Source organism: Salmo trutta, chromosome 16 (assembly GCF_901001165.1).
Source record: "Salmo trutta chromosome 16, fSalTru1.1, whole genome shotgun sequence".
NCBI classification, from domain to species: Eukaryota; Metazoa; Chordata; class Actinopteri; order Salmoniformes; family Salmonidae; genus Salmo; species Salmo trutta.
The window spans coordinates 15,719,176-15,746,769 of record NC_042972.1 but is presented as its reverse complement, the minus strand read 5'-3'; the positions used below and the strand labels follow the sequence as shown (position 1 = coordinate 15,746,769).

The following is a 27,594-nucleotide window of genomic DNA, read 5'->3' as shown; positions in this document are numbered from 1 at the left end:
TAGGACGAGGTCGCTACAAGGTCAATAGAGTGTATGTGCATGTTTCTGTGTGAGTGCGTGCGTGGTTGCTCATGCATGTGAGCACACGCATGTGGGCGTTCGGCGGAAGAAAACCAACACGCCCAGATGACTTCCCAGCCCACGTTATACATTATGCCGTCAGCTTGCGCAAAATGGTAAGAGTATACTACCAATGAATTTTGGTGACGCGCATGACCACTACAAATATGACTTTCGTTCACAGTCAGAGTAGCTGTGCAGAGTAGAGAATACTTTCAACAGCCTAACACAGACTATTACCCGGCTGTACATCAACACGATAATGGCTCAAGGTAAGATTTTAATAACTGTTTGAAGTGTTTTATTTGCAATGTTTTATTGAATGTGTTGTATCTCTGTAAATCTTCTCTCTAGTACGTGCATAGCATTATTGAACATTTGAACATAACAGTGAATTACATTTTTGAGTTTCATCAACAGTTTAACAACTAATGCATTTTTTTTCAATATCAACAAAAACTTGCATCATGGTCTACAAAGTAGACAGTGGCAGATAATTTAAAATAGCTTATCATGTCATGTTATTGCTTCCTAAAATAAATACTTCCTTGCAGGACTGAGCCATATGCCAGAATATGTATCTAAATATTTGAAGCATTTAGAGGATTTCAATATTACCTTAAAAGGCTGGTGAACAATTGATTTGTTTAGAAAACAATCTCAAAACTAAACAGCAATGTGAAACTTGACCCATCCCTTCACTATGGACCAGGGTTTTCCAAACTCGGTCCTGGGGACACCCTGGGTGCACGTTTTGGTTTTTGCCTTAGCACTACACAGACCGAGTTTGGGAAACCTTGCTATGGACAAATGATGGCAAATAACTTACCGGTAGCTGGTTTCTTTTACGCCTGCAACAGTAGGTTAGGTTGCCATTGATTACCATATCCAGGGGTGTCAATCAAAATCTGCCTGAGGGCCACATGTGCACAAAAGAAAATGTTATATTTCCTCGCCATCAAAATTTGCCCAAAATTATTATTATTATATTTTCCATTATTTTAGAAAAATGTTTTTCTCCCTGACTGTCTGGCTTTCATTTAGGTGATTATTAGCAAGCTGGACACAGGCAAGAAACTGTATGAATGTAGATCCATGATCTTTTCTACACACTTTCAATTTGGTTTTAGTTATTTTAAGGTATATTGAGTTTTTTTTATCCCTCAAAAAAATAATACAAAAATAAATATACTACATGGCCAAAAGTATGTGGACACCTGCTCGTCGAACATCTCATTCCAAAGTCGTGGGCATTAATATGGAGTTGGTCCACCCCTTTGCTTCTATAATAACCTCCAACCTTCTGTGAAGGCTTTCCACTAGATGTTGGAACACTGCTGCGGCGACTTGCTTCCATTCAGCCACAAGAGCATTAGTGAGGTCAGGCACTGATGTTGGGCGATTAGGTCTGGCTTGCAGTCTGCATTCCAATTCATCTCAAATGTGTTGGATGGAGTTGAGGTCAGGGCTCTGTGCAGGCCAGTCAAGTTCTCCAACACCAATCTCGACAAACAATTTCTGTGTGGCCCTCGCTTTTTGCACGGGGACATTGTCGTCATGCTGAAATAGGAAAGGGCCTTCCCCAAACTGTTGCCACAAAGTTGGGAGCACAGAATCGTCTAGAATGTCCTGGCATCCACCAAACCGAGATTCGTCCGTCAGACTGCCAGATGCTGAAGTGTGATTCATCCCTCCAGAGAACGCATTTCCACTGCTCCAGAGTCCAATGGCGGCGAGCTTTACACCACTCCAGCCAACGCTTGGCATTGCGCATGGTGATCTTAGGCTTGTGTGCAACTACTCGGCCATGGAAACCCATTTTCATGAAGCTCCCAACGAACATTTCTTGGGCTGATGTTGCTTCCAGAGGCAGTTTGTAACTCGGTAGTGAATATTGCAAACGAGTACAGACAATTTTTACTCGCTACGCGCTTCAGCACTCGGCCGTCCCGTTCTGTGAGCTTGCGTGGCCTACCACTTCGCGGCTGAGCCGTTGTTGCTCCTAGATGTTTCCACTTCACCATAACAGCACTGGGCAGCTCTTGCAGGGCAGAAATTTGATGAACTGACTTGTTGGAAAGGTGGCATCCTATGACGGTGCCACGTTGAAAGTCACTGAGTTCTTCAGTAAGGCCATTCTTTGAATATACTTTTGGTGCTTCTACAAGGTATTGACTCAGGGGTGTGAATAGTTATGTAAATGGTTCTTTCTGTATTTCATTTTCAATACATTTGCAAAAATATTCAGTAAAACCTGCAAAACGGCTAATGTAAACCAGGGGGACAAAACACACTATCCTCCCCAGTGCCCAATAAAAAACCACACACCCCTCACCAAAGCAAAACAAAAGTTAGACAATCCTCTATTTTGGATGCTATGCTGTAATGCGTAAACACTTTGCCTAGCTGCCAACCTGCTTGCACCAATCCTCTGTAATTACAGTTAAACACTGAAATGCAAAAACTTCCCTTCAATGAATTTCATTCATTCATTTAGATTATGGTAGCATTTACTTTTTTTATTTTTCTTATTTTTTTGATTTGATACTGTATTTATTTTACAGGTGAGGTACACTGTAATATGACATACAGAATTTTCCTTGCCACTGAGCTGCCTGTAAGTTAAATTCACAGCAGCCCCTTTACAGTGCATGTTATAATGTTGTGAAAATTCAAGTTTCAAGTTTTAATGTCACTTGCAGAAATACAGTGAAATGCCTTTCTGCAAACTCTAAATCCGACAATGCAGTAATCAATAACAATGTAATACTAAAAATAACATAAGGAGGAAGAAAAAACAGACAATAAATTAAAATAAGAAATAAGAACACAAGAAAGTAAGTAAGCATATTATATATAGGGTCAGTCAGTTCCAGTACCAAATATACAATGTGCAGGGATACTGGCGTGATAGAGGTATATACTGTATGTTTAGGGATAAGGTGACTAGGGATCAGGATATATGATAAACAGAGTAGCAGCAGCGTACGTGATGATTGTATGTGAGTGTGTGTGCATGTGCATAGAGTCAGTATAAATGTGTGTGCATCTTATGTGTGTGTGAGCAAATGATGAAGTGATTGTGTGTGTGTGTGTGTGTGTGTGTGTGTGTGTGTGTGTGTGTGTGTGTGTGTGTGTGTGTGTGTGTGTGTGTGTGTGTTGGAGTGTTAGTGTGCGTGAGTATGTAGGGTCCTGTGTGTGCATAGAGACGGTGCAAAAGTAAAGGGTCAACTCAGATAGTTTGTGTGGCCATTTTGTTAGCTATTTAGTTAGCTATTTAGCAGTCTTATGGCATGGGTATAGAAGCTTTTCTGAAGCCTGTTGGTGTCAGACTTAATGCAACGGTACCGCTTGCCATGTGGAAGCAGACAGAACAGTCTATGGCTTGGGTGGCTGGAGTCTTTAACAATTTTCCCGGGCCTTCCTTGATATAGAGTTCCTGGTTGGCAGGGAGCTCGGCCCCAGTGATGTATTGAGCTGTATGCACCACTCTTTGTAGTGCCATGCGATCGAGGGCGGTGCTGCTGCCATACCAGGCATTGATGCAGCCAGTTAAGATGCTCTCAGTGGTGCAGCTGTGTAACTTTTTGAGGATTTCAAGGCCCAAGGCAAACCTTTTTAACCTTTTGAGGGGGCAGAGATGCTGTCGCACCTTCTTCACAACTGTGTGTATGTGTGGACCATTTTAAGTCCTTAGTGATTTGGACACAGAGGAACTTGAAGCTCCACTGCATCCCTGTCGATATGGATGGGGGCAATCAGCTCCTTGGTCTTACTGACGTTAAAAGAGAGGTTGTTGTTTCGGCACCACACTGCCAGGTCACGGACCTCTTCCCTATAGGCTGTCTCATCGTCGCCGGTGATCAAGCCTACCACCGTCTTGTCGTCAGCAAAGTTGATGATAGTGTTTGAGTCATGCGTGGCTACGCAGTCGTGGTTGAACAGGGAGTACAGGAGGGGACTAAGCACACACCCCTGTGGGGCCCCCGTGTTGAGGGTCAGTGTGGCGGAGGTGATGTTGCCTACCCTCACCACCTGGGATCGACCTTAAGGAGGTCCAGGATCCAGGTGCAGAGGGAGGTGTTCAGTCCCAAGGTCCTCAGCTTGGTGAAAAGCTTAGACGGGACAATGGTGTTGAACACTGAGCTGTAGTCAATGAACAGCATTCTGACAACTGCACCAACCAAAACTGTCATCCAACATCTAAAAGTTGGATGGGGTGAGAACTTCTTTTCACATTGCCAATGCTGAAACCATAACCACTAAATGACAACTTAACTTAACATGCTGTCTATAGGCCATTGTGGTTGATGTCTTAACAGAACCAAATGTAATTTTTATATATATAAAAGCAGCCTTTTATTTTTCTGGCTCACCATTGCTGATGACACAAGTGTTGTCTCCCACCTTGTCAGCTAACCATAAGCTTTAGCCTAGTCATATGCATCTTCAATGCATCTGAGGTATGTGTTTCAGAGGGAGTTAAGTGTTGCTAAGGGAACTTTGGGCTTTTAATAGCAGACAGCAGCTGTAACTGCAACCAGAAACTGTGGCGAACTTAATTTGTCCTTGGAATGATTTTGCGAAGCCCCTATGAACCCATTCAAACCTTTTACACCTTGCACACACACACACAAGCACGCAGACACATACAGACAGAGAGAGAGAGAAGAAAAATTGAACATGTTTATTTTTTTGTGTTTATTATCTATTTCACTTGCTTTGGCAATGTAAACATGTGTTTCCCATGCCAATAAAGCCCCTTAAATTGAATTGAATTGAGAGAGAGCGAGCTCTTGCTGCTTCATTCGTGACTAGGCTGGATAGGTTGCTGTTAATAGCTGAGAGAACGTATTTATTTTTCCTGGGATTTACTGTACCTGCTTCTGTGCATTTTTCCCTGACTAGGATCTTTCATTGCCCCAACCTTATTGGGTTTATTCTGGCCCAGTAATTCTGCTTTGCCTATAACAGGACTCTTGATGTGGTGTTGTTCAAGTTTAGTAGACTGGAAGCAAAACAAGGGAGTGTAAGTCTAGAGTGATGGCATGGTGGAGATGGTGACCTCATGGTAGTAGCCTGCTCAATTGGGGCATGTGATCACATAAATGGGAAGACACCCCCCCTACACACATAGCTCAACTTGATCTCTGTCCGTAAATTTATTTTTGCGCTATTCATGTTTGTGACAGACTGTAATTAATTACAGAAACCTTTCCGTTTCAATTCAGACTGCACATTATCTTACATCAGCTTTCATTCCACAATGCAAGAGAGGCTAATAAAAATGCATTTTATTTGATACCAACAGTGTAATACAAGAATGAAACGCAGCAATAACTACACTTTACCATTACATTGATTGAGCCTGCATTGTTTGGACTGTGTTGTCGAAAACAACATTTTGGTTGTTTATCTGCTATCAATCTGCCTAATGGTCTCCAGATTCTAGGTTTGTAGTCCTGTTGCCTCTAGCTCTGGAAAAGCACAAGTTCCCAGCCGCTTTATGACTAAGTAAAATAGGCTTATTGACAACTTTATTTCTCTTTAGGATGAAAGAGCTGGACTGGAGACTTAAGTTTGTCTCCTTTGAAAGACCACTTTTCTTCAACTACAAGGTGTAAAACACATGCAAAATTCCCCACGGCTGGTCAAATGTAGAAGAAACACTATCCAGATGTTCCTACAGAAATAGATTTCTCATACATGTAGGGTTGGGTAGGTTACTTTTTAAATGTAATATGTTACAGTTACTAGTTACCTGTTAAATTATAATCAGCAATGTAATTTTTGAATTACCCAAACTCAGTAACATAATCTGATTAATTTCATGTACTTTTCATTTACTTTTCCCTTAAGAGGCATTAGAAGAAGATAATAAAGAATCTAGCAAACACTTTGAGTGTGTCATCACAGAAGTCTCTGACTTGTGGTCAGACTCACTCAGATGGAACAAACTTAAACACCTTTTTTCTATTCTGAATGGAATGTCATTGAGAAAACAGAACTGTGGCATAATGTATTTTTTTCTCTCGCAAACATCCTTTATGAAATTTAAAGTAATCCATTAAATAATAATCTAGTTTTTAAAAATTATGTGTAATCAGATTTTTGTTGTTATAGCAACTGATTAGTTTGTTTTTTTGTAATCAGATTGCAAGTAAGTGATTACATGTAATCAGGTACTCCCCAACCCTGCATGTAGTTCAAAGTAGCACTCTAACATTATTCAAGAAGTAGTACACTGGCAGAGAGGGTATACAAGCACCCTAGGGCAAGCAACCTTTTAAAGCTTGAACAATATTCCTCTGATTGTGTAATATGGCAATCAGAGGTAGCATAATTACTTTAGCCGTTTGATGTTAAATTCTTTCTGAAAGATACAGTTGAAGTCGGAAGTTCACTTACAGTTAGGTTGGAGTCATTAAAACTCATTTTTCAACCACTCCACAAATGTCTTGTTAACAAACTATAGTTTTGACAAGTCGGTTAAGACATCTACTTTGTGCATGACACAAGTAATTTTTCCAGCAATTGTTTACAGACAGATTATTTCACTTATAATTAATTCACTGTATCACAATTCCAGTGGGTCAGAAGTTTACATACACTAAGTTGACTGTGCCTTTAAACATCTTGGAAAATTCCAGAAAATGATGTCATGGCTTTAGAAGCTTCTGATAGGCTAATTGACATCATTTCAGTCAATTGGAGGTGTACCTGTGAATGTATTTCAAGGCATATCTTCAAACTCAGTGCCTCTTTGCTTAACATCATGGGAAAATCAAAAGAAATCAGCCAAGACCTCAGGGGAAAAAATGGTGGACCTCCACAAGTCTGGTTCATCCTTGGGAGCAATTTCCAAACACCTGAAGATACCACGTTTATCTGTACAAACAATAGTATGCAAGTATAAACGCCATGGGACCACGCAGACATCATACCGCTCAGGAAGGAGACGTGTTCTGTCTCCTAGAGATGAACGTACTTTGGTGGGAAAAGTGCAAATCAATCCCAGAACAACAGCAAAGGACCTTGTGAAGATGCTGGAGGAAACAGGTACAAAAGTATCTACATCCACAGTAAAACGAGTCCTATATCGACATGACCTGAAAGGCCACTCAGCGAGGAAGAAGCCATTGCTCCAAAACTGCCATAAAAAAGCCAGACTATGGTTTGCAACTGCACATGGGGACAAAGATTGTACTTTTTGGAGAAATGTCCTCTGGTCTGCTGAAACAAAAATAGAACTGTTTGGCCATAATGACCATCGTTATGTTTGGAGGAAAAAGGGGGAGGCTTGCAAGCCGAAGAACACCATCCCAACCATGAAGCACGGGGGTGGCAGCATCATGTTTTGGGAGTGCTTTGCTGCAGGAGGGACTGGTGCACTTCACAAAATAGATGGCATCATGAGGGAGGAAAATTATGTGGATATATTGAAGCAACATCTCAAGACATCAGTCAGGAACTTAAAGCTTGTTCGCAAATGGGTCTTCCAAATGAATAATGACCCAAAGCATACTTCCAAAGTTGTGGCAAAATGGCTTAAGGACAACAAAGTCAAGGTATTGGAGTGGCCATCACAAAGCCCTGACCTCAATCCCATAGAACCTTTGTGGGCAGAACTGAAAAATTGTGTGCGAGCAAGGAGGCCTACAAACCTGACTCAGTTACACCAGCTCTGTCAGGAGGAATGGGCCAAAATTCACCCAACTTATTGTGGGAAGCTTGTGGAAGGCTACCCGAAACGTTTGACCCAAGTTAAACAAGTCAAAGGCAATGCTACCAAATACTAATTGAGTGTATGTAAACTTCTCACCCACTGGGAATGTGATGAAAGAAATAAAAGCTGAAATAAATCATTCTCTATACAATTATTTTGACATTTCACATTCTTTAAATAAAGTGGTGATCCTAACTGACCTGAGACAGGGACTTTTTACCAGAATTAAATGTCAGGAATTGTGAAAAACTGATGTATTTGGCTAAGATGTATGTAAACTTCAGACTTCAACTGTATGTCATTTTGTCCCATAAGCAATTGGGATAAGTGAGTTTTGACAATGCAGCTCTAAAGTGATTGGTGAAACAAGATGGTAATGTTAGATTGCGTGTCAGTGACTGAGCAACCCAGCATACAGTGTTATCTTAACACTTCAGGTGTTAACCAGTTACCAGTGTTAGAACACCAAGCTTTAACGCACCATGCAAACAAAAACAAACCTTTGGAAACACTTGTCAGTTAGTCTTTGTTGTTATGTACTGTCTAGAACCAATAAGGGTTCTTCGGTTTGATAGGTTTGGATTTCTAAACTTTAAATATTATTAGTCATTAGCTGTAACAGAGACCTGAGGGGTGCCATAGCCGAGGGGCTACACCAGAGGTTAATGGTTATCTGTAGGAGGAAAGTATATGGTGGGGGCAATTAAGCTTAGAATGTACTGAGTGTAGGGAAAGTGATCACATGTGGTAGGCATTGATAAGGTGAGAGAGAGCCATGGATTAGTGATGAAGGGGGTGGAGGACAGGTCAGGTCACGTTAAGGGAGAAAGAAAAGTTTATTGCCCGTATCACTTAGTTACCTGCCTAGCAATAAAGATGCAATGTTTGTTCAGATGTGTAGGAGGAGACTCAGCATCGAAGAAAGGTTTAAATATCAGTGCTTGTGTGAATATGTCCTTGTTTGATGCAGCTGTATTGACCCTCTGGGAAGAATAAACTTGGTTTGAGCTTTCATAGTGTCCGGTGAGTTTTTACTCTGAGAACCCTTTGAAAACCCTGTTGGTTCCAGGTAGAACCCTTTGGGTTCCATGAAGAACCCAGGGTTCTACATGGAACCCAAAAGGGATCTATAACCCAGGGTTCTACATGGAACTCAAAAGGGATGTACCTGGTACCGGAAAAGGTTCTAGCTGGAACCAAAAATGGTTTTCCTATGGGGACAGCCGAAGAACACTTTTGGAACCCTTTTCTAGGAGTTTGGGCATAACCTTTGTCACCTCACATTTTGTTTTCATGTCGTTTTCTCCTGCCAAGATTATTTAACAACAACCAGTCTTGTCTTAAAGAAGCAGGATGACTGTAAATAGGAAATGAGAGGGTGGGATCTCATTCACACACTGAGCCCTGGGGACAAGGAGGTGTACAGTATTTGCTTGCACATCTCGCCTTGCAGGGTGTGACAGAACACTGCTTATTCATGTTATCTTGTTTTTTCTCTCTTGTGAAATACTTCCTTTTTAAAAAAAATGAATCAATGAAAGAGTTCAAGTCTGTGTCTCAATGGGTTGGTGAAGTATTTACCCACTAGTGCTACTTGAGTAAATATAGTTCCCAAGATAGTTATTTGCAAAGCAACATTTCCTGTCTGAAGGATTCCTATGATTTTTATGGCAATACAAGTCTTTCTGTTACACAACAGGTAAGGTGTTTCTCTTTCCACTCAACAACAGGAAGTGAACTCTTATGGTACGTTTAAATAACAATGAAAGTCCTTGGATTCATGCCTGCTGCCAGAGATAAGATGGCAGAAGGTCTGAAAATGTCTGGAAACAATTTGCAGCAGTCCTTTGACCATTTCTCTAAGGCCTACTTACCGCAAGTTAATTCGACACCCTTAATGCTTTATCCATGCATATGTTTTATTCAATAGGCTATACACTTAATATGATGAAGTATACCATAGCTTATGTACATTTTCTTTAACACTAAAACCGCTAAAGCAGTCATTTTGACAGCTCATGTATAAGAAAAATGTTAAGTCATGCCCCCCTCCGTCCTTGCCACTTGGCGCTTATAATGATGTTTAGGCTACTGATGTTTTCATAATTTGACCGTACGTCTTGCTGACCATGCGTCTTTGTGGTTGGGGTATTTTATTCATTTTGTTGTTATAAAAATAAGCTATTGCCGTGTTCCAACACATATGCTTTTAGTTTCACAGTTGTAATTAAAGCATTCCCCAAATAAAATTTATTGAACATATGAAATGTTGTGTTTTTTGTGTGTTTATGTTTTTACATACAGTATATCCTATAGTAAAATAAACTAATTGAAATATGGTGTTCTAAAAAACATATTATATTCCAATGTTACCGGAGACCTTCATAAGCACAACCAAATGATTGTTTTTGCAAAAGCATATATGAAATGTTCTCAATTACACTGTTAGAATGTTGGATTCAGAATGTTGGCTCAGTGGTTCTAGTGTTAACAGACATTTAGCAGACGCTCTTTTAGTAAAAGCACATAGTCAAAGAGCTGGACAGCTAGCATAAAAACAAGCAACTCTCTTCAGAGGTCAGTAGAATACTTCATTGTAGTGCTAAAAATAGAATTAAGTGCCAGAATTGAAATGCTACAACACAATGTAAAACAACTATTATAGACATTTCCAGAGTAGTAGTGCCATTGGCGGTGAGAGGAAGGGGTTGTCTACTTGGAAGGAACCAGCATTGAGAGTTGGGTAGCCAATTTGAAGAGGAAGGTCATCAGCCTAGCTAGAAACAGGTATAGACCCAATTGTCTTAAAAGCAATAGGGGAGTTTGGTCCACCACTGAGGCACCATGAAAGAGAAGACAATCAATTGATAAAATAATATTTTTATAGCACTTTTGACTAACACATTTGTCAGAAAGTGTTAAGCCTTATTACACTGAAGACTGGACTGACACCCCCAAAGAGCGAACAGAGGAACTGTAGAGCAGAATTGTATTCTCTTGTAACTGGCTGGGTAGATGGTCAATCTTGAGGGAATTCTACTCATTGTTTCCTTTCTCTCTTTTATCCGTCTCCCAGCACTGGACATTGCCCGATGGGACCTGGAGTGTGAGTTCAACAACACAGACCACCGCACGGAGCTCAACGGGGTGGAGCGCCTCATCGTGAGAAGGGGCCAGCCGTTCACCATCAACCTGCACCTCCGCTCGGGCGTCTACCAGCCTGGTGGCAGCGCCCTCGACCTCACCGTAGAGACAGGTACTGTGTTATCACTGGGTTGTCGACTAATCAATTCCATGTGAAAGGCACAAGATAAATGTTGTTTAATTTTTATTAAATCCTAAAGGTTAATCTTAATTAAAACATAAGATCATTTCAGTGTTTCCGCTAGATATTTCCAAAGGCATGACACAAAGGTTCCTGACAACAGAAACCGAAGCCTGGGCAGGGTGAGTAAAGGTAAATGATGCAGGGTAGAGTGTCAGCTAGCTAACTGTTCTGTAAGAGTCAATAGTCTTATCACCGATAATTGGAGCAGGATCAAACAGTTTCCCTATCCTCTAAACAACATTAGACCTCAACATTAGCTTTCTGTATCCCTGTCTCCCTATCACTTTTGGAGAAAATTAACAAGTTCCCTGTGCCAATAGAAACACACAATTAGGCATTGCCGTGGTCCTTTTAACATTTCCTGACAGACACGACCCAGTAAAATAATGCTTTCCATTCTCTGCTCAAAATCGAAACAGAAACCCAGTTCCAAAATCTTTGCCATGAGGACTTATTGAATAGCTCCAGTGAATACTTACTTCAATTCTTCCTTGATTGAATGAAGACACAGTCTATTGGGCTGTGACTGATAAATCTCAAGTCTAAATCTTAACTGAAAATACCTCATGCATGTGCTGCTGCATAGTCTGTAACACTATAACAAAATACTCTATGCTATATTTTTCTATTGTTTTAACCCCTTAAAGTCTAAGGCCTTTCTTTTCACTACCTTTACATTTTTGGCTTCTACAGGCATTTCTGTAATAGGAACCATCCACAAGTATACACTGGAGCGATCCAATAAGTCGATTTTGGAACTGGCTTGCTGTTTAGATTTTGACCAGAGACCCAGTCTGTAATACCTACATGTTTCAAGCAAACCACCATAGTCCCTGTGCCCAAGGACGTCAATGTAACCTGTCTAAATGACTATCGCACCGTAGCACTCACATCTGTAGCCATGAAATGCTTTGAAAGGCTGATCATGGCTCACATCAACACCATCATCCCAGACACCCTGGACCCACTCCAATTCGTATACCACCCCAACAGATCCATAGATGACACAATCTCTATTGCACGCCAGAGTGCCCTCTCCCACCTGGACAAGAGGAACACCTATGTGAGAATGCTGTTTCTCGACTACAGCTCAGTGCTCAACACCATAGTGCCCTCCAAGCGCATCACTAAGCTGAACACCTCCCTCTGCAACTGGATTCTGGACTTACTGGCGGGCTACCTCGAGGTGGTGAGGATAGGCAACAACACATCCACCACGCTAACCCTCAACACGGGGGCCCCTCATGGGTGCGTGATTAGTCCCCTCATGTACTCCTTGTTCACCCACGACGGCGTGGCCGCACATGAACGCAACACGATCATTAAGTTTGCTGATGACACGACGGTGGTAGGCCTGATCACCGAAGACAATGAGACAGCCTACAGGGAGGAGACAAAGGAGCTGATTGTGGACTACAGGAAACGGAGGGCTGAGCACGCCCCCATCCACATTGACAGAGCTGTAGTGGAGCAGGTCGAGACCTTCAAGTTCCTCTGTGTCCACATCACTAAGGAATTAACATGGACCAAACACACCAACACAGTCATAAAGAAGGCACGACAATGCCTCTTCCTCCTCAGAATGCTGAAAAGATTTGGCATGGGCCCTCAGATCTTCAAAGTTTTACAACTGCACCATTGAGAGCATCTTGACTGGCTGCATCACCGCTTGGTATGGCAACTGCTTGGCATCCAACCACAAGGCGATACACAGGGTAGTGTGTATGGCCCAGTACAACACTGGGGCTGAGCTCCCTGCCATCCAGGACCTCTATACCAGGCGGTGTTAGAGGAAGGCCCTGAAAATTGTCAGACTCCAGACACCCAAGTCGTAGACTGTTGTCTCTGCTACTGCACAGCAAGCAGTACCGATGCACCAAGCCTGGAACTAACAAGACTCCAAACAGCTTTTACCCCCAAGGAATAAGACTGCAAAATAGTTACATGGAATATCTGTATTGGCACTTTTTGCACTGACTATTTTGACTCTTCACATACGCAAGTGTTTTCTAACTCCGGTCTCCAACAGCCCAAACACACCTCATTCAACTCATCGAGGGCTTGATGATTAGTTGGAAAGTTTAATCAAGTGTGCTTGTCCAGGGTTACAATAAAAATGTGTACTGTTGGGATATACTGGAGTACCAGGGTTGGGAACCACTGACATATGCTGCTGCTGCGGTTTATTATCTATCCTGTTGCCTAGGCACTTTACCCCTACCTATATGTACATGCAGTGCATTCGGAAAGTATTCAGACCCCTTCCCCTTTTCCACATTTTGTTATGTTACATCCTTTTCCTAAAATGTATTACATTGTCAATCTTAACACAATACCCCATAATGACAAAGCAAAAACAGTTTTTTAAAATTTTGTGCCAATTTATATATATATATATAAAAAAAATGAAATATCACATTTACATAAGTATTCAGACCATTTACTCAGTACTTTGTTGAAGCACCTTTGGCAGCGATTACAGACTCCAGTCTTCTTGGGTGTGACGCTACAAGCTTGGCGCACTTGTATTTGGGGAGCTTATCCCATTCTTCTCTGCAGATCCTCTAAAGCTCAGTCAGGTTAGATGGGGAGTGTCGCTGCACAGCTATTATCAGGTCTCTCCAGAGATGTTCGACCGGGTTCAAGTCCGGGCTCTGGCTGGGCCACACAAGAAAAATTAAGAGACTTGTCCCGAAACCATTCCTGCGTCGTCTTGGCTGTGTGCTTAGGGTCGTTGTCCTGTTAGAAGGTGAACCCTTTCCCTTGATCCTGACTAGTCTCCCAGTTCCTGCCATTGAAAAACATGCCCACAGCATGATGCTGCCACCACCATGCTTCACCATAGGGATGGTGCCAGGTTTGCTCCAGATGTGAAGCTTGGCATTCCGGCCAAAGAGTTCCATCTTTGTTTCATCAGACCAGAGAATCTTCTTTCTAATGGTCTGAGAGTCCTTTAGGTGCCTTTTGGCAAACTCCAAGCGGCTGTCATGTGCCTTTTACAGAGGAGTGGCTTCCGTCTGGCCACACTACCATAAAGGCCTGATTGGTGGAGTGCTGCAGAGATGGAACTCTGGAGTTCTGTCAGAATGACCATCAGGTTCTTGTTTTTTTATTTTTTTTATTTTATTTAACCCTTATTTTACCAGGTAAGTTGACTGAGAACACATTCTCATTTACAGCAAAGACCTGGGGAATAGTTAAACGGAGAGAAAGGGGGATGAATGAGCCAATTGTAAGCTGGGGATGATTAGGTGACTGTGATGGTATGAGGACCAGATTGGGAATTTAGCCAGGACACTGGGGTTAACACCCCTACTCTTACGACAAGTGCCATGGTCAAGTGCCACGGGTTCTTGGTCACCTCCCTGACCAAGGCCCTTCTCACCTGATTGCTCAGTTTGGCCGGGTGGCCAGCTCTAGGAAGAGTCTTGGTGGTTCCAAACTTCTTACATTTAAGAATGATGGAGGCCAGTGTGTTCTTGGGGAACTTCAATGCTGCAGAAATGTTTTGATACCCTTCCCTAGATCTGTGCCTCGACACAATCCTGTCTCAGAGCTCTACGGACAATTTCTTTGACCTCATGGCTTGCTTTTTGCACTGACATGCACTGTCAACTGTAGGACCTTATATGGACAGGTGTGTGCCTTTCCAAATCATGTCCAATCAATCTAATTTACCACAGGTGGACTCCAATCAAGTGGTAGAAACATCTCAAGGATGATCAATGGAAACAGGATGCACCTGAGCTTAATTTAGTCTCTCATAGCAAATGGTCTGAGTACATTTGTAGATAAGGTATTTCTGTTTTTTATTTTTAATACATTTGCACATTTTTTCTAAAAAACCTTTTTCGCTTTGTCATTATGGGGTATTGTGTGTAGACGGATGAGGAACATTTTTGATTTAATCCATTTTAGAATAATGCTGTAACGTAACAAAATGTGGAAAAAGTTAAGGGGTCTGACTATTTTACGAATGCACTGTATCTACCTCAATTACCTTGTACCGCTGCACATCGACTCGGTATATAGCCAAGTTATGTATTTATTCCGTGTGTTAACAATTTTTTCTATAATTTTTCTCTCTGCGTTGTTGGCAAGGGTCAGCTCGTAAGTAAGGATTTCACTGTTAGTCTACGCCTGTTGTTTATGAAGCATGTGACAAATAAAATGTGATTTAGTTCTGATTTGAAAGCATTCTTTTACTGGGTTGTGTCCTTCAGGAGATTATAAAGGTACTATGGCAACGCCTACTTGAGTGTTTCTATTGGCATTGGGAACTTATTTATTTTCCCCAATGGTCATTGTGATCTACAAAGTGATAAGGAGTAAGAAAGCTAATGGTGAGGTCGAATGTTGTTTCAAGGAAAGGGAAACCGTTTAAGCCTGTTCAAATTTTCAGTGATAACGCTATTGACTCTTGCAGAATAGTTAGCTGACACTCTACCCTGCCTCCTTTACCATTACTCACCCTGCCTAGGCTTTGGGCTTTGGTTCAGTTGTCAGGAACCATAGATGTTGCGTTTGGGACCCTTTCGGTCCCGCCTTTGGAAATATCTAGGGGAAAACATTGAAATGATCAGATGTTTTAATCAAGATGAATGTGTCAGATGTAAGTAACAGTCATAAGAGGGGTAGAGTGGCCATTGTACAGACCACAGCAGTTTCTACAGTATCCACCAGTTTGAGAACAGGAAGAGGATCACTCCACAGGAAAGCATGTGTCCTATCAAAGATAAGGCTATCACAGTGAAAGTTAAACTATTTTTTTAATGGACTGTAATATAAACTTTAATACACAGAACAGCCAAGGAAGGAATCTAAGTTGTTTCAGCATGCTGCTGAAAGCAACGGGGTTAAAAGGGGTGATTCTTTGGCGTTATGCCCAGTCTGAACACAATGGCATTTCAGTTCAGCCAGTTTATCTTAACGGAGGTCACTTGAAGGAAGCTGAGTTTCCATCGTCTTTGATCCCTGTGGAATTGTCCACCATTTTCCAATGTTTTCGCTGAAGGGTTTGGGAATAGTATGTCAATTGTACAGTCTGAATTATGAAAATGTTTCATGTGTGACCTGAAAGCATCTGTGTGCTTCATATTTTTCACAATACAGTAAAGAACGTAATTCTTATAAAGGACAGCAACTTCTGTCGAGGTCATGACTTTTGTCAAGGCCTATTTAAAACCCCACTTTAGACTATTGAGATCCATTGACACATCTCATGACAAAGAATGACAGAATAGCTATGGCCAATATTACTTTCCCTCCAATGGTAAAATAAGTAGGTAAGCTCTAGTGTTTTGGCTTTGAAGTCCTTTACATAATCCCTAGTCAAGTGTTCCATCTTTAACCCTTTCTCTTCTTCATGTCCTCTACTAGGTCCCCAGCCCTCTGACCAGTATGGTACACAGGCCTCCTTTGGGCTGACCGACCAAATCGACACCTCCCGCTGGAGCGCCGCCATCACCAGTCCCCCCGGGAACATGGTGTCCCTGTCCATCTGTTCCCCCCCAGACGCGCCCATCGGACGCTGGCGCCTGACCCTGGGCCAGGGGGGCAGGGTGGACTTTGTGCTGCTCTATAACCCCTGGTGCACCGGTAGGTAAACATTCCATGCATCATTCTGTCTGCGAGTGTAGTAGGGGCTATGCATAGTTGAGTGGAATGCCTTAAGAGTAATTCACAGACGCAGAGACGAGACAAAGCTATGCGGAATGTGTTGACAGTTGGAGAAATTGCTTGAGCCGTGCTGAGAATTCAAAAAGTAAGAGAGCCAACAGTCCAATATTTTAGAACATTTATGCCTACATGTTTTGGACTCTGATAGGCACTTTAGATGTCTCTGTTACAAAGACAGCCAGAGATGCAGGCTTACAGGAAGGATCCCACTGTGGGGAGAACAGGATGGCATGGATGGATGGATGGATGGTAGTTTGAGAGAGGATATGATGATCATACAATGGAGAATGGGATGGATGGGGATGGAGAAGTATGCTGTATCTACAATACATGTTACACTTAGACATTTTGTTACCTTAGACATCAAAGTAAATAGACAGCAGATAGTCTCATTAAAGATGCACTCTCAAACTTTTGTATAATTTCAGCCAGTAGATTTGAAAGTGGTGCTCATGAGCCAAAAGTGGTCCCCATTTTTTGTGTACTAATTCATCCAATTGCTTACTACATCATCCACTCCGTATGATATGTTACATCTTGAAAAAAAAAAAAAAAATGTTTTATTTTTTGGCAATTCATATTATATGTTACAAATCCAATTCGTACTATAATGTTACGATTTTTTTGTACTATGGTAGAATCAGTTTTACCATACATGTTTCATAGAAAGTTATATTGAAAAGAAATTGTAATTTAATAAGCCCTATACATTTTGAAATACTGTTTCCTACTGCAAGCAGATAATGAGGCACCCTTTATTCCATTCAGCCTTTTGAGACCTTGTCTTTTTCTATGGAGGACGATACTTTATCCCTGTATTATTTACGTCTCTCGTCAACAGGTGATGTGGTGTACATGGACAGTGAGGAGAAACTGAGGGAGTACATCTTGGCTCAAGATGGTATCATCTACCGAGGCGGCTGGAAGTACCCCATCCCTACACCTTGGAACTATGGCCAGGTACCAACAGCAGCACAGCTCTGATCGTTGTATAAACAGCCTCCTTGAGGAGAGACAACCCAGAAGTTTGCAGTGGCAGTGATAAAGGCTTGGCTTTTGAATTTGGCTTACACTTACCCGGATAAGGGAAAAATAGCCATTCATCAAGAGATGTATGTTGAACTGCTTTCCTATGTAACTACTGTACTGTGGACTTTCAAAGGTGAGCTCATGCTGCCTCATAGTACTGTATATTTAGAGATGTAGGATCTTAATTTGATCACCCTGTTGCAGGAGAACTTTCCTGCAATGCAGGACATGAAAAACTTGTAGTGTATTTAAAAAGGCTTCTGAAGTTTATCATTTCCATTTTATTCTTATGAAAGAAATTATCAACCCCTACAAAAATGTCCAATAATTATAATCCACATAATAATTCACATTTCCTGTTGCTGCAGGATTATTTTCCTTCTGTAGGAAACAGTCTCAAATTAAGATCCTACATCTGTATGAGCGGCCTAAATTGAGAAGATAAATTATGGTTAAGAAGAACTTGTGATGGGTGAACTGTTGACTGGTAAAATCCAATTGAGGCTATTTTCTTTCCACATCAAGACGCTTCCATTGGTTCAATCTGTGTATAATTGACAGATCATGATAATCCCACTGAGATGGTGAGACCAAGATTCAATTGTTGATACAGCTCATTATCTAATTGGTGTGTGTCATAGTTGCATATCGTGCACACTGTTTATGCATGTGACTGGCATTCAGCTTTACTAAACGTTTGCACATGATATTTTCAGGAGGGAATCAAAGACGAGAAGCAAACTTCTAATCCTTTGATCTTTATTCGATCTTTTGCTCACCTTTGCATGCTTAGTTCCCTTTTGAAAATAAATAGCAGGTCGATTTGACCTTGTGTGGTTTTCTCTGTGTGGTGTAGTTTGAGGATGGGATCCTGAATGCCTGTCTGAGAATCCTGGATATGAACCCGAAGTGCCTGCGTAACCCTGGGAAAGACGCTTCAGGGAGGAGGAACCCAATCTATGTGTCCAGAGTCCTCAGTGCCATGGTGGGATCACATCAATCGGTTTCACATCCTGTCATGCACTGTATTACACACTGCAGTTCATACAGTAGAATAGAATATAAAATATACACTTGAATATATAGTAGATGGCTCAATATAACAACAAACCTGAATGTGAAATTAAGAGCCTGACCATTGTTGTCCATGTCCCTCAGGTGAACTGCAATGACGACAAGGGAGTCTTGCTGGGCAGGTGGACTGATGACTATGACGGCGGGGTGAGCCCTCTGTCATGGAAGGGTAGTGTGGAGATCCTCCGGAACTGGGACACAAATGCCTGTCAGCCTGTGCGCTTTGGCCAATGCTGGGTGTTTGCAGCAGTGGCCTGCTCAGGTTAGACATGAATGCATAGACATTAAGACTGAGTTTTTTACATACTGTATCGTTATATTATGTAAGAGACATTCTGTCCCCTTTTTGTATTGCACAAGACACCTTTAGTAACACATTCATCACTAAGATAAGGACTCTGGGACTAAACACCTCCCTCTGCAACTGGAACCTGGACTTCCTGACGGGTCGCCCCCAGGTGGTAAGAGTAGGCAACAACACGTCTGCCACGCTGACCCTTAACACTGGGGCCCCTCGGGTGTGTACTTAGTCCCCTCCTGTATTCCCTGTTCACCCACGACTGCGTGGCCAAACACGACCCCCAACACCATCATTAAGTTTGCTGACGACACAACAGTGGTAGCCCTGATCACCAACAACGATGAGACGGCCTATAGGGAGGAGGTCAGAGACCTGGCAGTGTGGTGCCAGGACAACAATCTCTCCCTCAGTGTGAGCAAGACAAAGGAGCTGATCGTGGACTACAGGGAAAGGCGGGCCGAACAGGCCCCCATTAACATCGACAGGGCTGTAGTGGAGCTAGTCGAGAGTTTCAAGTTCCTTGGTGTCCACATCACCAATGAACTATCATGGTCCAAACATACCAAGACAGTCGTGAAGTGGGCACGACAAAACCTTTTCCCCCTCAGGAGACTGAAAAGATTTGGCATGGGCTCCCAGATCCTCAAAGGTTCTACAGTTGCACCATCGAGAGCATTCTGACTGGTTGCATCACCGCCTGGTTTGGCAACTTCTTGGCATCTGACCGTAAGGCGCTACAGCGGGTAGTGCGAACGGCCCAGTACATCACTGGGGCCAAGCTTCCTGCCATCCAGGACCTATATAAATGAATAGGTGGTGTCTATTAATAGGCAAAACCCATAAAATTGTCAGAGACTCCAGTCACCCAAGTTATAGACTGTTTTCTCTGCTACCGCACGACAAGTGGTACCGGAGCGCCAAGTCTAGGACCAAAAGGCTCCTCAACAGCTTCCACCCCCAAGCCATAAGACTGCTAAACAATTCTTAAAAATCGGCATCGGACAATTTACATTGACACCCCCCCCCTGAACACTGCTGCTACTCGCTGTTTGTTTGTTACCTATGCATAGTCACTTTTTCCCCACCTACATGTACAGATTACCTCAACTAGCCTGTTCCCCCGCACACTGACTCGGTACCGGTGGCCCCTGTATATAGCCTCGTTATTGTTATTCTTATTGTGTTACTTTTTATTATTGCTTTTTATTTTAGTGTACTTGGTAAATATTTTCTTCTTCTTGAACTGCGCTGTTGGTTAAGGGCTACGGGCTTGTAAGTAAGCATTTCACGGTAAAGTCTACACTTGTTGTATTCAGCGCTTGTGGCAAATAAAGTTTGATTTGATTTGATTATATGAATAGTGGGGCAGGTAGCCTAGCAGTTAAGAGCCTTGGGCCAGTAACCAAAAGGTTGCTGGTTCGATCCCCAAGCCAACTAGGTGTCCCCTTGAGCAACTTTACCCAAATTGTTCCTGTACATCACTGGATAAGAGTATCTGCTAAATGACCTGTTAGACCTGTAGTAGAATAGTTGATTTGTAGTATTGGCTAACTGTACATGATTTATGTTGCCTCTCAGTTTCACGAGCCCTGGGCATCCCTTGTCGACTGGTCACCAACTACAATTCAGCCCACGACACCAACAGTGACCTGGTGATAGAGCGCTACGTGGATGAGAACGGACAACTTGTTCAGAAGTCCAGAGACATGATATGGTGAGACCTCAGGAGGACTATCAAATCGGTGTATTTCCACTCAGACAAATTCAATACAGAGCTATCCATGTATTTGTTCATGCCTTTTTGCCAACAATCTGGAAATGGTTAAGGGGTTACTATGGTTGGGTATATGAGCAAATGTTCTTCAGTTGTAGCAGACCGTCTGGAAATGGTTAAGGCATTCCAGAGGTTGAGTATATGAGCTAATGTCCTTCTGTTGTAGCAGACCGTCTGGAAATGGTTAAGGGGTTACTGTGGTTGTGTGTCTTTGTAGGAACTACCACTGCTGGGTGGAGAACTGGATGACCAGACCTGACCTCAAACCAGGTTTTGACGGCTGGCAGGTCATGGACCCCACACCACAGGAGAAGAGTGAAGGTGAGGCCTAGATGGTATTGACAATAACCCCAACTACAATAACCCCAACTACAATAACCCCAACTACAGTAACCCCAACTAGAATAATCCCAACAATTTCAGAATAGCCCATAAAAGGGCCTGACCCCAATTCATATGTGTATTTATTCCAGAAAACTCCTGAATTGCTCATCATCATATTCTACTAGAAGTGATAAGGATATGGCTGCAGATATGTCATAAAAACATGTAATTTTCAGTTTGCTCACAGATTGTCCTTCTTTCAGGTGTTTACTGCTGTGGCCCTATCCCACTGAAAGCCATCAAGGAGGGCGAGCTCGCCTATAAATATGACGCCCCATTTGTGTTTGCGGAGGTCAATGCTGACGTGCACACCTTTATGAAGCGCAAAGATGGCACCACGAAGAAGATCATCAGCTCCGTCCATGTGGGGCTGAAGATCAGCACTAAGAGCGTGGGCAGTGATAGGAGAGAGGACATCACACACCTGTACAAGTACCCTGAGGGTAGGGAGCTTCACTATGACACCACTGTAACATGCCACCAGGACACACCAATGTCACATTACACCACGATATGCCGCCAAGACAGCAGATAGGAAAGTCACATATTCTTTCTTCAGTATTTGAAGTAGTCTGTTCATTATATGTACAATCAGATAAAGTATGGAGCTTCAAAATAAGAAATATATGGTGAAGTTCACTAAAGACTACACTGGAAACAAGTTCTTATTCTTCCCTAAATGTGTCAGAATGTTGTATCAGAGTTAATTTACTGTATATGAAAGCATGTATAACTTTTGCTTTCTGTGCCCCCAGGTTCTGACGAGGAAAGGGAGGCCTTTACAAAAGCCAACCACCAGAACAAACTACTGCAGCAGCAAGACAATGCTGGCCTGCTTATCGTCATCAAGGTGTCCGCGGATATGAGAAAGGGCTGTGACTTTGACGTGTTTGCCGTGATTACAAACAACACGCCCAATGAGAAGAAGTGCCGTCTGGTGTTCGGCTCCAGAGCTGTGTCCTACAACGGTATTCTGGGAGAGAACTGTGGGTTCAAAGACCTGCTCAACGTACAGTTGGCACCTGGAGAAGGTCAGTTGGCTTTGTATAATGGAAAGTTTTGTGTATATATACACTGCCTTCGGAAAGTATTCAGACCCCTTGACTTTTTCCACTTTTTGTTCGTTTACAGCCTTATTCTAAAATTGATTACATAGTTTTTTCCCCTCATCAATCTACACACAATACCCCATAATGACAAAGTAAAAACAGGTTTTTAGAAATATTTGCTAATTTATAAAAAAAAAAAGTAAATTAAATATCACATTTACACAAGTATTCAGACCCTTTACTCACCTTTGGCAGTGATTACAGCCTTGAGTCTTCTTGGGTATGACACTACAAGCTTGGCACACATGTATTTGGGGAGTTTCTCCCATTCTTCTCTGCAGATCCACTCAAACTCTGTCAGGTTGGATGGGGAGCGTTGCTGCACAGCTATTTTCAGGTCTCTCCAGAGATGTTCGATCGGGTTCAAGTCCGGGATTTGGCTGGGCCACTCAAGGACATTTAGAGACTTGTCCCAAAGCCACTCCTGCATTGTCTTGGCTGTGTGCTTAGGGTTGTTGTCCTGTTGGAAGGGGAACCTTTGCCCCAGTCTGAGGTCTAGAGCGCTCTGGATTAGGTTTTCATGAAGGATATATCTATACTTTGCTCCGTTAATCTTTACTTCCATCCTGACTAGTCTCCCAGTCCCTGCCGCTGAAAAACATCCCCACAGCATGATGCTGTCACCACCATGCTTCACCGTGAGGATGGTGCCAGGTTTCCTCCAGATGTGACGCTTGGCATTCAGGCCAAAGTGTTCAATCTTGGTTTCATCAGACCAAAGAATCTTGTTTCTCATGGTCTGAGAGTCTTTAGCTTCCTTTTGGGAAACTCCAAGCGGGCTGTCATGTGCCATTTACTGAGGAGTGACTTCCATCTGGCCACTCTACCATAAAGGCCTAATTGGTGGAGTGCTGCAGAGATGGTTGTCCTTCTGGAAGATTTTCCCATCTCCACAGAGGAACTCTAGAACTCTAGTCAGAGTGACCAACGGGTTCTTGGTCACCTCCCTGACCAAGGCCCTTCTCCCCCAATTGCTCAGTTTGGTCGGGTGGCCAGCTCTAGGAAGAGTCTTGGTGGTTCCAAACTTCTTCCATTTAAGAATGATGGAGGCCACTGTGTTCTTGGGGACCTTCAATGCTGCAGAAATGTTTTGGTACCCTTCCCCAGATCTGTGCCTCGACACAATCCTGTCTCAGAGCACTACGGACAATTTCTTCAGCCATTCTGACATGCACTGTCAGCTGTGGGACCTCATATAGACAGGTGTGTGCCTTTCCAAACCATGTCCAATCAATTGAATTTACTACAGGTGGCCTCCAGTCAAGTTGTGGAAACATCTCAAAGATGATCAATGGAAACAGGATGCACCTGAGCTCAATTTCGAGTCTCATAGCAAAGGGTCTGAATACTTTAGTAAATATGATATTTTTGTTTTTAATAACATTTGCAAATAAAAAATGTAAAAAACTGTTTTCGCGTCGTCATTATGGGGTATTGTGTGTAGATTGATAAGGAAATTGTTTTATTTAATCCATTTGAGAATAAGGTTGTAACATACCAAAATGTGTAAAAAGTCAAGGGGTCTGAATACTTTCCAAAGGCACTGTATATGTGAGCGTGATATACTGTAGCTCATTTTGAGTTTAAGACTGTGTATGGAGTTATCTTTTCATGCTATTTCATGTCTCACGCTAATTCGTGAATGTGTGTCTGTCTGCAATGAAATCATACTGTCCAGTGTTCTATGTATCTGCTTATGCCAACGTGTCAACATCCTGAGGAATTGTGTGGCGTCTCACTTTCTCTGCATTATGTCTCGCTCCAGAAAAGCGGGTTGCTCTTAGGATGAACTACTCCAAGTATGCAGAGAACCTCACTGAGGACAACCTGATCCGGCTGGCGGCTCTGCTCCTAGACTACGGTACACAAGAGGCCTACCTCGCTGTGAGGAACGTCGTACTGGTTAACCCCGAGATCAAAGTCAGGGTACGGCCACTACTCACTACTTTAACACTTTACAAAACACAAGAATACAGTGATTAACATGAGTAATAAGTATACTTATTGCAGCAACCTCAGTGGAGTACTCTGACTAGGGAATCAAAAATGTTCAAGCATTTGGTCCCAAGCCAAGGACGCTAACCACAGCTCCAAGAGAACTAAGTTGCTTGGAAGTACTCATGCCAGGACAGAGGTCACAATGTGAAAGAACAGTACCAGCTGGCATTGCTAGTTTGCATATGATTATCAGAGATATCAAATTAAAATCCTACATCTGTAGCTAAAGACATCCATAGATAGTCAAGATATTTATCTAAACTTTCATAAAAAATAATCAACTGTCTTATGTCAACATGTGTTAACATCTGATAAATTGTTTGAAAGAACCGTTCCAGCTGGCATTGCAAGCTTGAGTGTGATTATCAGAGATATCAAATTAAAATCCTACATCTGTAGCTAAAGACATCCATAGATAGTCAAGATATTTATCTAAACTTTCATAAAAAAATAATCAACTGTCTTATGTCAACATGTGTCAACATTTGATAAATTGTTTGAAAGAACCGTTCCAGCTGGCATTGCAAGCTTGAGTGTGATTATCAGAGATGGAGCGTTCTCCATGTTCGCCTAGCCGATGAAATGCAATATGTCAAAGCATTAAGAATTTATGTTCCCTGATATATAGATCCTTGGGGAACCCAAAGAGAACCGTAAGCTGGCGGCTGAGATCACCCTGCAGAACCCTCTCCCGGTACCGCTGCAGAACTGCTGCTTCACCGTGGAGGGGTCCAATCTCACTGGAGGACAGATCGTCACTGAGAGGTAGGAGGGAACCATGACAGGGTGACGTTTATTTCCAAACGGGACTGTTTACAGATCAAGTGCATTTACCGCTAAAAGTAACAGGAGTGTAAATAGGACCTATTAGTGAGGGTCAAAGCAACAATTGCATGTTATGTTTGTCAAGGATGTCTAAAAGGATATGTATAATTCAAAGACATATAATCAATCATGTTTTAGTCACCAAGTAGTGCGTGTCCATGCCTTGGTGGAGTTGGAGGTGTTCATGACAAAGGAAATATATGTTTTGTAGCAGACTCACAATAGTGCTTACATGTCAAAAGCAGACTAAAAGTCTTATTAGTGCTAAGTGGGATACTGAATTCCCAGCCATGTACAATTCAAGCACACTTTAACTATCCAAGAGTTTTGCCAAGACCACAATTTAATGAATCTTCTCAAAAAATGTTTGGGATTTGAAAATGAACACTTTCACATCAAAGACTAGGAAGTTCACTGGACGGAAGCTGACTGTTTCACCAGGTCGTGAATGTTTGTCTGGATTTATTCAGTATTTATAATAATAATTTGATTGTGAGAGTATTGTTTTGTCAGAGTTGGTTTTCCAAGCATTCAGATGGTATAAGGGCACAAGGCAAGACCCAGATGCAGACACGGGGGGCAGATGGTTTGAGTCTTTGATATTTATTATAATCCAAAAGGGTAGGCAAGAGAATGGTCGTGGACAGGCAGAAGGTCAAAACCAGTTCAGAGTCCAGGAGGTACAGAGTGGCAGGCAGGCTCAAGGTCAAGGCAGGCAGAACGGTCAGGCAGGTGGGTACAGAGTTCAGAAACAGGTAAGGGTCAAAACCGGGAGGACCAGCAAAAAGAGAATAGAAAAAGCAGGCGTACGGGAAAAACATGCTGGTTGACTTGAACATACAAGACAAACTGGCACAGAGAGACAGGAAACAGGGATAAATACACCGGGGAAAATAAGTGACACCTGGAGGGGGTGGAGACAATCACAAGAACAGATCAGGGTGTGACAGATGATTGTGATGAGTTGTAGGTTTGGTTGGCATGTGACTCCTAGATGTTTGGCTCAATGTGGTGTTACACAATCGAGACGAGAATATGAATGGATTTGTTCATAAAAACAGTTTTGAATGAGTTTGACGAGCTTCTAAAACATAATTAAATATCCTATACTATAATATGGTTATTTAGCAGATGCTTTAATCCAAAGTGTTTTCCAGTTCAGACATATATCTATGTAGAGAACTATGGCTGATGCAATACATACACAGTCCTTGCTGGTCAGCTCAGCAAAATCATTACAATCACACTACAGCTGTAGGATCTAAATTTGAGCCAGTTTACTACAGAGGGAGAATAATCCTGCACCAACAGGAAATGTGAATTATAATGTGGATTATAATTCATGGATATTTTTTGTAGGGGTTGATCCATTTTTCATTAGGGCAAATCAAGTCTGAAATTACAAAATGGACATTACAAACTTGTATAAGCCTTTTTAAAACTAAAATACACTACAGGTTTGCATTTCAAGTCTCAGAAACAAAAGAGTGATCAAATTAAGATCCTACATCTGTACCTAAAGACATCCATAGATAGTCAAGATATTCAACTAAACTTTCATGAAAAATAATCAACTGTCTAAATATGTATGCTGGGAATGTAGTGTGATAGAGTTACAGTGCATGTAGATAGAGTAACTTCTAAATATTTACCCTTCTTAGACTTAACTCCACGGTGGAACCTGGGCAGGATGCCAAGGTCAAAATCTACTTCACGCCCACCCACTCGGGCCTAAGGAAACTGGTGGTCGACTTCGATAGCAATAAGTTGTGTCACGTCAAGGGCTACAGGAACGTCATCATCGGAAAATAGAGGACCCACCCTGAGCCAACACTCCATAAAACCTGATGAGAAAGAAGCCTTGTTACGAAATCTTTGCAAAGCAACATATTGCTGTTCTCATAGATATATCTCTCTTATCACCTGTAGTTTTATACATTTATAGGATGTATAAATATTTTGCATGGAAAGCTTTGAATTGTAATACTTTCACATTTTTGCATATTGGTGTCAACAAAATCATATTGTAAATGAATTTATTGACAATATAGTGCTACAGACCTTTTTAATACATTTATTGACAATATAGTGCTACAGACCTTTTTAATAAATACATGGAAAATAGCATATTTCTATTTTTCGGGCTCTCTTTTTTGTCAAGCAAATCCACAATTTGTTGGGATTAGAAATCTGTTCAAGTAAAGCTTAATAATGTAAGATTTGTGTTATGCTTATTGATACAGTAAGTGGCCTATGTTCTAAATGATGTATTGACAATGCATACATTTTTCATTAGGGCAAATCAAG

At 42.0% G+C, this 27,594-nt stretch overlaps 1 protein-coding gene across 1 annotated transcript; it reads left to right on the top strand.

Moving 5' to 3' along the window:
- Window positions 1-208: 208 nt before the first annotated feature.
- Window positions 209-27,501, top strand: LOC115150169 (protein-glutamine gamma-glutamyltransferase 2). Its single transcript, XM_029693161.1, has 13 exons — window positions 209-332; window positions 10,863-11,042; window positions 16,494-16,712; window positions 17,635-17,753; window positions 18,679-18,807; window positions 18,981-19,158; window positions 20,776-20,911; window positions 21,189-21,292; window positions 21,559-21,798; window positions 22,111-22,386; window positions 24,230-24,390; window positions 25,091-25,227; window positions 26,949-27,501. Exons 1-13 carry the CDS (start codon window positions 323-325, stop codon window positions 27,097-27,099), a joined length of 2,040 nt encoding a protein of 679 aa, XP_029549021.1. The 5' UTR covers window positions 209-322; the 3' UTR covers window positions 27,100-27,501.
- The last annotated feature ends 93 nt before the right edge of the window (window positions 27,502-27,594 follow it).

Coding starts and splice junctions, on each gene's coding strand:
- LOC115150169 (XM_029693161.1), top strand. Junction 16,713..17,634: donor CTATAACCCCTGGTGCACCG/GTAGGTAAACAT, acceptor TCTCGTCAACAG/GTGATGTGGTGTACATGGAC. Junction 20,912..21,188: donor AAGTCCAGAGACATGATATG/GTGAGACCTCAG, acceptor GTGTCTTTGTAG/GAACTACCACTGCTGGGTGG.